This window comes from Anoplolepis gracilipes, chromosome 5 (genome assembly GCF_047496725.1).
Source record: "Anoplolepis gracilipes chromosome 5, ASM4749672v1, whole genome shotgun sequence".
NCBI classification, from domain to species: domain Eukaryota; kingdom Metazoa; phylum Arthropoda; class Insecta; order Hymenoptera; family Formicidae; genus Anoplolepis; species Anoplolepis gracilipes.
The window spans coordinates 13069488-13081092 of NC_132974.1; the positions used below are offsets into that span (position 1 = coordinate 13069488).

The 11605-nt window shown below is 34.4% G+C and overlaps 2 protein-coding genes across 7 annotated transcripts in view; one reads left to right on the plus strand and one right to left on the minus strand.

Annotated features, from left to right (window-relative positions):
- Positions 1-5340, minus strand: part of Pnut (septin 7-like protein pnut) — a 40214-nt gene extending 34874 nt beyond the window's left edge. For 2 of the 5 annotated variants that reach the window (XM_072892345.1, XM_072892346.1), the window contains exon 1: positions 617-1103. Coding sequence is in view for 3 of the 5 variants with exons in the window: in XM_072892350.1 (XP_072748451.1) it covers positions 5214-5315 (102 nt within the window). In the remaining 2 variants the exon portion in view is untranslated. Of the gene's footprint in view, positions 1-616; positions 1104-3529; positions 3918-4932; positions 5143-5213 lie in introns of those variants that run through there. The other 3 variants (XM_072892352.1, XM_072892351.1, XM_072892350.1) reach the window with 3 other exon arrangements.
- A 4092-nt stretch (positions 5341-9432) lies between these two features.
- LOC140665801 (uncharacterized) lies at positions 9433-11564 on the plus strand. 2 transcript variants are annotated; one of them, XM_072892361.1, is made up of 4 exons: positions 9433-9733; positions 9840-10718; positions 10786-10998; positions 11239-11564. In XM_072892361.1, the coding sequence occupies exons 2-3, from the start codon at positions 9843-9845 to the stop codon at positions 10810-10812; spliced, it is 903 nt and encodes a 300-aa protein (XP_072748462.1). In that variant the 5' UTR covers positions 9433-9733; positions 9840-9842; the 3' UTR covers positions 10813-10998; positions 11239-11564. The 2 variants fall into 2 exon arrangements, with proteins under 2 accessions (XP_072748462.1, XP_072748461.1); XM_072892360.1 differs by having other exon boundaries at positions 9434-9733; positions 9840-10998.
- The last annotated feature ends 41 nt before the right edge of the window (positions 11565-11605 follow it).

Below are 11605 nucleotides of genomic sequence, written 5' to 3' on the forward strand. Positions count from 1 at the left end.
ATGTAACGAAAGTATATTGCCAATAAATAACTAATTAATGAGATAATAAATATCGAGCATGGCAAATGATTTCTAGGAGAAACTGAAAGATTTTTTTTTTCCACGAAAAATTAATTTATACAAATACGAATCAATTAAATAATATAAATTTAGACTGCTGATGTAACAGGATAGTTTGTAATTTGCTGCAAATTAGAAAAAAAGAGATTGGAAGCGGTATCATTTCGATGAATTTTCTCCAGGCACATAAATACAGAAAGCACACCCCATGCCGCGTTTCCATTGTAACATACAAGTAAACATAGAGGTCACTTTCGCGCGTCCACGCCATCGGAACGTCGATTCATCGAAATATATACCGGTTTCCATCCTTGATGTTTGAATGGAGACAGCATTTCATTAACCAAAAATCATATTGACTGTCCGCTAAAAACTCTCTCGAAATATATCGAAGCTCTCGGAAAACTGTATAGCGTCGAGAATGTTTTTCGAGCTTGTGAGAGATACTAAAAATTGCCAGACATCGAATGTGAACACCACTGACCGTCGCACATGCACTCGAGGCGTCTTAACTATAGCTGTGAAAAATCGAGATTTATCACAACACGCTACTAACCCGTCCCTTAATCACAGCACTGTTAACGCTCGTTGCGTAGGTGGTGCGCACAGGATACGAGAATTGTTCTCGCACGCGAAAGGAGATAGGACAGGAGAGGATAGGACGAGGACACACACACACACGCGCGCGCGCGAAAGAGCGAGAGGCGAGAAAGAAAGAAAGGGAGGCTATAACGTGCGTCGCACTGTGTGGGCCCCTGAGGGTCGACGGAGCCGGCGTTGCTGATGATTCACGCTGTCGGCGAGCCGGTCGAGCGTGGCCGCGTTTTCACTCTCACTTGGCCGTTCATCGTTTTGCTACGCGTCCCGCACGCGCCAACATTAATTAGGAGAGCACGAACGTACGACTGCTACACAAATGCGACGTATATTTGTCCACCACACAAACGAAACGTTGCACAGATTGCCCACTGAACGCGTTCTCGACAAAAGTCCGATGCGCGCGATACACCCACTACGCCCGTCTCGTATGTACTGCGGCGACCACGCCTGACGCAGCTGCCGCGAGGGGGGAGGGGCGGAGCGAAGGAGGAGAGAGAGAAACTTTGTGCGCCGCCGCGGCGCAATTCTCGAACGTAGCGCGCATGCGCCCACCGATCGTGAACGTCGGCCGCGCACGCGTCAGCGGTCAGTCGCGCGAACTAGCGCGCTCGACGCTGACGGTACAGGAGCGAAGCTTTTATCGTATCGAGTGTCGATACTGCAGCGCCGTATCGATGTTATTGCTTGCTTTTGACCTTTCGCAAAGGCTTTGAGAAGCAAACACTTTTGCTTTCTTTCGTCGTGTAACGGAGTGTAAAGGTGGAAGCACATAAAATTGCAGAAACCGTAAGCAGAAAGCAGATACTATTGCACGTGCGTACGGTATCTGAATTTTCAATCTACACAAAAAATACGTAAGCATAGCCACAATCCAAAATTTGAATTTATACTTGTGGATTGTGGCTATGCTTACGTATTTTTTGTGTAGATTGAAAATTCAGATACCGTACGCACGTGCAATAGTATCTGCTTTCTGCTTACGGCTTCTGCAATTTTATGTGCTTCCACCTTTACACTCCGTTACACGACGAACGAAAGCAAAAGTGTTTGTACACACCAAAATAAATGATAAAAAAACAAGTCTTTCTAAATTAATATATTCTCTCAAAATTTGGTAAAGTATAATAACTTGAATATCCTTTTCTGATATTTTGCTACTTAATATTGCAAGCATTCATGAATTTTATTAAAATGTAAACGAATTCGATTACGAATTCAGTTATAGAAAATTGTCCTAGTATTTATTAAGTTAAATATATAGTTACATTAATAAATGAATTATTCAATATTATGAGACAATTGTACTTTTCACACGTATTAAATATTTAATAATTTATGTCCTATAATCATGACAAATATTAAAATCCATGTAATTCCATGCGCGCACGTCCATGCAATTTAGAAAAAATTACAAAAAATATGTGTGCACAATTCATTAATATTTATTTAATGAACGAGATTAGAAATGGAATGATATACGTATTATGTATTAAATTTGCAGTTAGAATTACTTTGATTAGATATCCTCGATATATGATATTCATACACGTGTCTTGGCTTCAAGAATCATAGCAAAATATTAGTACAGTAACAGGTTTATAAATAGTAACAGCAATATGAAAATGATGACAGTAACAAAAGAATTGACAAGTGGAAACCTTAATAATAATTTATTCTGAAATAAATATTTGAGGGAAAAATTGCACCATATTTTTCGTATAAAAATTAAATACACGACTTGCTATATTAGATATTCGTACAACAGAATTCAGAATAAAAAAATCATACACAGACGCAATTCATAAAGTCTTCTAAAGTAATTAATTAGCTAAATTAGAGAGAAAGAGAGGAAATTTGAGTTATTAGTTAGACAATAAAAAATAACTTAGAGTATGTACATGTGCCAAGCCATCTAAATCTCAATTATTTTTGACGAGAATCTGGTGGTTAATCTTGTGCTTTCATGAGTGAGAATTAAACTCGAAAGGATCGCAGAATGAGAGACAATCTCTTTTATCAAACGATCGTTCCGATGTCAACGAACACGCGTTGTAATAGAACATGATCCCGCGTCATCTCGAATAACGAGAGTGCGACCGATTAGCTTTAAGTGATTCGAGCACGCCGGTCTCGATTTCGCGATGTCAACGCTCTCGCGGTCGCATTGTCTTTGCGCTTGTTATTCTAGCGCGTCCACTAGGAAGTACGCATGGCGTACGAATGGCCGAAGGGCGACGATTGCGACCTTAATTGGACGTCGAGCTAATAAGAGCACCGAACTGTCGGCCACGCGTGTTTGCGTGCGTGCGTATGTATGTATGTATGTATGCGAGAGGAACAATAAAAGAACATCTCGAACGGAATGCAACTCGCGATGAGTCGGAAAATTGTCCCGATATAATTCCTTCGCCAATCAAACGATACATCCGGTATTGAAAACCAATGTCAATTAATATCGTGTATCAATTAATATCCGTTCTCCAAATAATTCCTTCGCCGATCGAACGATACATCCAGTATGCAATCTGACACCAATTAATATTGTATATCAATTAATATCCATTAATTTGATTTTATATATTTTTTTTTAAATTTATATATATAATTTTAAAATATAAAATTTTATTATATATATATATATATATATATATATATATATATATATATACGTATATATAAAATCGAATTAATGGATTAATTAATATACGATATCTGTACACACATAATTTTTCGAATGCATGTGTTAGAATGAGTAGCTTTCTATTGTTTACATAACGATATTTTCACAAGATAATTCACCTCTCCCTCTACTTATATATATATATATATTATTAATAAAAAAGTTGTCACGTGACTGATGTGACACGACTACCTGTTGAGACTCCTTGTTCTTCTGGCAATTGTATCTGGCGAGAACGGTTGGATTCAAACGGCGTCTCGTTGTTGACATCGTTTATTCGATTGCTCGTCAAATGAATGGTGAAATAGCAACTCGCTGATTCACGAAATATCACTTTGATCAATCGCCGCGCGACTAGCTCGTTCTGTGTCGTGTCTGTGGCACGGATCGATCGGCCATGGAAACGCGATCAGGAACGTAGTCGAGAGCGATTTTTTCCGCAATTCGATCGTTCTTATAATCGTTGATGCGAAACTGACAATGAAACGAGATTGGCTAATAAAAATTCACCGGGATGAGATTTTTATCTGTTTGCAGCTTGAATTGATATGATATAGTTCAAAACCGGAATGTCATTCTACGGTTTGGAAATAGAACGATAAATTTCGTAAGCTATTGTGAAATCAGAAGCTCGTAAAAGAATACCTTGGTATCTTATATTTTAGAATTCTTTATATGTTGAAAAGTTTAGTAAATTTTTTTGAAATGCCACCATTTATTAACATTTGTTTAATTAATAGTCTTAGGGAAAAAAGATTTTGACAATTGTTATGTTGCTCTCAAGTTATTAACAAAATATATCAAGCAATATATTCAGAAATTACATATTATATTGCACAAAAAGAGCTTGCCAATTTCATTCATTATTTTAAAAATAAATATGTCAATTTAATAAAATAAAGAGATTTAATGGAATTGTTTTACATCATGCATGAAAAAAGAAACCTTTGAATGCGTAAATTTTAATAGCTTAATTGTGATAAAATGTAAATTAAATTTTATGAAAATACTTATCGTTTAATTACTTATTTCAAAATGTCTAATTTAAATTACAATAGATATATAAAGAAATATTTTTATATGAAAATTTCGTGCTTTCTTGCATTGCTTTTACATAAAACAGTTTTATATATTCATGCATTGATTTATGTAAAAAAACAATTGTTCCGTTACTAAGTTACTGAAAGCATACCAAACTTTATAAACGCAATTAATTGTTTGTTTCAAACTTATAGTTTAAATTGATCAAATAGATACAGATACAAATCTGAAAATTTACTGAATAATATGTCAAGATATATTTATTGTTCCTTATCTCCAAAAATCGTAAAAGACATTGATGTTGTGACTTCAACTTTAGAAATAATAACGTAAACGTTGTATATACAAGACTGACAAGAAATAGATAAACATTTCACAAAAATTCCAATGGTATTTGTTTCCTGGATTAAATATTTGGAAAAAAATTTTCGACACCGAGAACCATAGAAATCATATTCACAAAGACACAATTCTTAAATTCTTTAAAAATTAATTAAAGATTTGAAGTTAATTAAATAAATAATAAATCAATATATATCAGACTAATCTACCTATGTCCGATACTTTCAATAATTGTGCGCGCGTAGTGTAAAAACTGACACTTCGTTCATCGAAAAATTAGCGAATAAATTTTTTTCCCGCACTGTAACACTTCGTCCGTTCGATCGATTCGAGTCCGTACATCGTGCAAACTGAACTCACGCGGCCGCGATATTAATATTACGAACACGAAGCCAACTTCCACGACGATCGGAATGCGACTAGCCTTATCAGAGTGATAGAGAGAGAGAGAGAGAGAGAGAGAGAGGGAGAGAGAGAGAGAGAGACTCACCGCTGTCGTGATATCCGAAGTAACCGTGACGGTGGTGACGTTATCGTTGTCGTCGTAGCCATCATCGTCATCGTCGACATTGCCCATGCGGTCATCCAGCATCCGTACAGCACCGAAAACAAACCAGAGAAGTAGGTAGGGAAGCAGGATAAATAGGGTAGGGTAGAGTAGGTAGGTAGGTAGAGAGAGAGAGAGAGAGAGAGAGAGAGAGAGAGAGAGAGAGAGAGAGAGAGAGAGAGAGAGAGAGAGAGAGAGAGAGAGAGACACGGTTCAACACCGCGATAAGGACGATAAGGACGATAAAGAGCAAGGATCAAACGGGAAGTGAAGGGAGAGGGAAGGTAATTTTACGTTAGAACTGTGTTTTTTATGCTTGCACGCTATTGCGACGCTTTTTATTACAACTATTCGTCGTTATCATACGGTAAAAAAAATATTGTTCATTTATTTATGAAATAAATATCAAATATTTTTCAAAAAATAATAGATTCAGGATATTAATAATTTTGTTTAATTATATGCATTTTTATCAATATTTTCTTTTAATTTATGGTTGTTAATATATTTTATAGGAAAAAAAACATGTTTGTATATTAAAAAATGTAATAATTTGTTAAAATTGTGATAAAAGATGGTTTCCCTAGAAATTATAAATTCAATAGTAATCTTTGAAATCAAATCAATCCATTGATATTTTCTTTTTTTTAACCAAGTCTTAGAAATAAATTATGTTCTTTCCTATATTTGAAATATCACTTGATATTGAAAATCATAAATAAAGGCAGTAATAAAAAAAAGACTCGCAAAATAGAGAGATATACGGAAGGAGCAGCCTCCTTACGTGAACCGTGCAGAGCGATCGTGGAAGTCTCCATCCTGATTATCCGTCTGATATCTCCGTCTTATCGTCGGATTCTATCGCGGTGAATCGTCCGAATAGCGACGTGCACTGCACCGAGGGGTGCCATCGACGGAAATAGATTTTCCAAAAAATACGGATTCCCGGGGTTGGATTTTAAATATCGTACGATATACGTACCGAAGCTATAGGCGTGTCGGATATACCGGGTCGGGTAGAAGAAACTTGCTGTTTCAATGACTGGATCGAGCGATTAAATATGTGATCATCGAGAGACGTTGATTGAGCAGCGACTTAGCATTTGGTAATCTCGAAGTAATTGTCAAGTTGTCACTCGACAGGAAAAATCTACAATTTCGCCCGTTCACAGATTTAAGAGTTCGAAAATTCCGTATTTTATATAAGTTTTTTTTTTATTTATATTTATTAAATTTTTATTTAATAATAAAATATGTTTATAAAAACAATTGTATTGAAGTATTGTAAAATACAAAAATATGTAACAATATACAAAAAATAAAAATATGTATACAAAAAAATTTGGTCGCTAAATTATTGAAATCGAATCAAGCTTATATAAATGCAATTAATTATTTATTATTATATTATTATACTATGTTTCAAACTTTTACAGTTTAAATAAATGATTGGATATAAATCTGAGAAATTTATTGAATAATTTGCACTCGATGAGACGGTCTATCGCAAAGAATCCGTATCCTTAAGAAATCTACGAACGCAGAAACGATGAATCTATTAAATTTATCTCGAGATGTGAATTAAAATTCTCTCTTCGATTATCGCGAAGAAACGCGGAAGCGTCTTCTCACAAATTTCGATCGTTCCAATCGTGATTTTTCATAGGAACAAATAGCGTAATAGAAAACAGAGTTAAAGTTAGTCTCGATATTTGTACGATGCGGAAGAACGAGATACCACGGGATACAACACAAATAATCGCGTGTTCGCGTGACGAATACGCGATTCGCACTAAAGGCACATCGACTCGGACGATTCGCGATCACCCGGAGCTTCTCTCACGTGCGACGAAGAAGCCGCTTCTTCTGCTATCTTCGCACACGTTGCTCTTCCTTCCACCATCGCTCTCCTACATTCCTCCTCTCTCGTATTCCCCCTATTCTCTTAATCGATTAAGAGAATTGATTCTTTAACCCTGAAATGCCTCTCAGGTCAATTTGACCGTTTTAAAATGTGAAATATCTCTGTAAGAAATTATGTTAATATTCTCTGTCATATTGTTTTATTTTTACTAATATTTCTTACTAATAATTTTAATTATTTATTCTTTATTTAAAATTTTTCTAAATATCTTTATTAATTATATTTTTATTTCAAAAAACACTTTATTTACAAAATAATAGAAAAAAAGAATAAATATGTATATAAATATTTGATTTCTCACAATTATTTATAATGTGTAATCATGATATAATAGTAAAAAAGTTATAATAATTATAAAATAATTATAGATCATATATTACAGAGATAATCATTATGTAATACTGCATATGTCAAATATGCTTTTTTTTATGTCAGATCTTTTCCTATCATAACTGATTGGGAACAGGCGTCCGTGAAAATAGCGGCGCGTTATCTATGCAGAACCAACAGCAGGCAATGACAATCTTATCTTAAACGGGAAACTAATCGGGTATATTATAGTGCACAAATAGTTAGAAATAACTAATAATAATTTTTCGTCGAACGAATGAGTAAGGTTGAAACAAAGGAGCAACAAAAATAATCGATTTCTCACAAAAATGAACAAATATTAAAGATAATAAGAATTCTTTTAAACTTAAACATCAACTAAAATGTATATTTGTTTTTTAACAATATACACTTTACAATTTCTTTCTCTCGTGTTTTTGAAATCTATTCTCGAATCATCAAACTCTTAAAGTAATATTCAGCAAATTTTTTTCATTATATAAAAAAAGATGTTTTATAAAAAAAATTCTATAAATATTTTTTTAAAAATAAAAAATCTTGATTTACACATATACATATGTATATTATGCATGCATATACTAAATTTTTATTAAAAAAAGACATCACTTTTTAGAATTTAATTAAAATGTTTACACCTTTATAATTTTGAGTAATTTTAAAATATTGATATGACGCTAAATAATATTAATTTAATTTTGCGTTACAAAGGAATCGAATAATAATAAATAATTATTTAAAATCATTCCATCAAATTTATTTCGTAATTTTTTTGTCTGTAATAATTTCATTAGTATAAATAATCAAAAAATAATTGTAAAATGCTAATTCGAAAAAACCACTCACGGATATATATTTTTATACAAAAAAAAGTCATTGATATGTTTATTATAATAAGATATGCAATGTGTAATATTAAGTATACTGAGTAATATTAAGAGTTATGATTAATAACAGATACGAGAATGAACAATGAGTCTCTGAAAGACACCTGTCATTTTAGACACCTGTTAAAATAAATCACAGAGTACACTAGAAAAAAAAAAGAGAGATAAATGTGACCTATTAAATACGACCTATATAGAGGCAACTATGTCAAATTAACAATGTTAATTACAATTAGTGGGCATTACAGCTTGGAGAAAGAAAAAATAAAACGCAACGCTGCTCCCATTATAAATTAGTGCTCCGAAAATTAAGCAATCTCCTCAATTCTTACTGCGCAGTGAGAAGGATATATCGTACAAGGAGAGGAGGCAAAAAAGTAATGACCGCCAACGAGAGATGTAATTAATGTGAGCTGTCAGTAATCATTATTTGAGACGCGGGGCGTATGGGTAGGTTAGGTCGGTGTATCGACCAGCCGCGCCGTATTGACGACGAAATTTCGACGGCGCCCAAAATGGTTGTCGGCACCCGCTGTATCTCACACCTGCCACCGACCTGGCGTGCGTTCACCACTTACCACTTCGCTGCATTGTTGCCGTTGTCGACGTCGTCGTCGTCGTCGTCGTCGTCGTCGTCGTCGTTCCACCGGGACCTCGTCACAGCGGCTCATCGATCATAATCCTGCACTCCTCGACGAGGACGGCGAGGCGGGTAAACCGTTTACCGGCGTGGTTTACCTCGCACGCCACGCTCGACGCGAGAGACCGCGGGGACGGGACACGTGAGAGACGCGACTCGGCCAGGCCACCCTCGGCGATCGCTCCGGGAACGCGAGCGGAGGAAAGCACGACGCAACACGGACCGAGGACGCGACGCTCGCGATCCAACTCGCACTTTTCAAATATTCGCGTAGAGAGCAACCTCGCACGGCGATTCGAGTGTCGCTGACGCGTGCGCACCGAGACGACGCGACGCGACAGTTGGCTGCCCTGGTTAGGGTGTCAACTTGAGGAAAAAAAAAAGCGCCGCGAGTAAAGTCACTAGTTTTGTAATTTATAATTATTTGTAATTTATAATAATTTATAATTTATTTATATTGATAATCTAGTGGCTTTAGCCACGAGCGGGTGTCAGCGCCATCTGTCGGCGCTTCGTGAAAGTAAATTGCGGATCACGTGATAAATTACTCATCGGAAACCGGGAAGCTACGGACTTGAAAATAATAATACGCAAATTTGAAGGTTATAAAGTGCATTATTATTTGGGCAAATTTTTGAGCGACAAGTATATACTTGCAACTAACGTAAGTGTTTAAGAAGAGATATATTGTAGAAAAGGGATGTAAACAAGCGACCACGTGTAATAAATATGTTTAATTATCGATGAAATGTACACATTTTTTACTTTAGGTTATGGGAAGGGCATGCTGCGTCTTGGGATGCCCATCTGGTGGAGATGCTCCCTCGCACCAGATTCCCAAGAATCCGACCCTTTTTCAGAAGTGGAAAAATATGATTTATTCTGAGAAAATTCAACATCTGACTGATGAGCAGATAAGCAAATGTGCCGTATGCTATCGACACTTTGCCGATGACGATTACCTAGTTACTTTTAGAGTAAGGAAGTTGAAACGTGGCATTGCACCTTCTTTAAACTTGCCAAATAAACTTGCTACTAATAATTGCAAGTCTAGTATAATTACAACACAAACGGAAACTGACTTGGACACAGGCATGTTTCTTGAAAATCTGGAGACAGAAAGTCAAGAAGCTGAAATGGAAGTAACAGAAAGTCAAGAAGCTGAAACGGAACTACCAGAAATTGTATTATTCGAAGATCTTCCAGAAGAACCCTATTTCCGCAAACAGTTGCAAAAACTTTCGTCGGATAAACATAGTATAAAACAAATTTTACCAGATAAGCATAACATAAAACAAATTTCACTAGATAAGCATAATATAAAACAAACAATTTCATCGGATAAGCATAATATAAAACAAACTTCACTGGATAAGCGTAATATAAAACAAATTTTACTGGATAAGCATAATATGAAACAATCCAATTTAACAGAAGAAGCATTTAAATTATATTGCAAGAGGAGAGCATTAAGAAGAAAACAAAGGAAACTAATGACGATGAAGTTCGAATTACTTCGATTTAAAAAACAAGCTGAACAATATGAAAAAACACCTACCATACAAAAGCTCTTATCTTCCTTAACACCTGCTGAAATAGCATTAGTCAAAGCCAAAATACGAATGTCAAGATATTCACCAAGAGTATATGTAAAAGAATATTATAATATTGCTAAAAGGAAAGCTCTTGCCCAATCATAAGATTTATTAATTTTAGACAACTATCAATATTGAATGGTTATAAGAAATTAAGATGCACAATTTATTACCTCATGATCATTTTTCCACACACGAAAGAATGCATATGATGAGTTATAAAATACCTGACAACTGTAATAAACAACATATTTGCTGAGGCTCATATATCCATAAGAAATATCGATAAGAAAGAATTAATTTCACTATGATAACTTAATGAGCACAGTCTATTGTAAGTATAGTATATTTTCATATTAGATAATTATATACAGTTTATAAACTATTTTTTGTAATAAAAGAAAATGTGAATTATATATATTTATATATTCAATAATCTAATATATATATATATATATATATATATATATATATATATATATATATATATATATATATATAATACATTTATATAAATCAGATATGACGTACAATATATAATTGTTATACGGTAATATATTTAACCTTTTTTTAGATAACTGAAAATGATAAACGTTTTGGGCATGATTTTATTACATAATACAATTGCAATTTATTCCACATTCTTCTCTAAACAGAGGAAAGGTTAAAATTGTATGCAAAATAATCAAGGATTGTGTCGACACAACGGTGGTTGTACTGTATTTTTAAAAACGAATACATGTGAAATATACATTTATAATTATATATATATATATATATATATATATAATTTATAATATATTTTACCAATTATATATATATATACATATATATATACACAATTGGTAGAAGGATTATATTATTCTCTGAATATAGACCTCTGTAGGCTATCTTATCGCTAACGATGTCGTAAAGAGTATAACGTATCCTCTCTGAACACA

Coding starts and splice junctions, on each gene's coding strand:
- LOC140665801 (XM_072892360.1), top strand. CDS start 9,843: ATGGGAAGGGCATGCTGCGTCTTGGGATGCCCATCTGGTGGAGATGCT.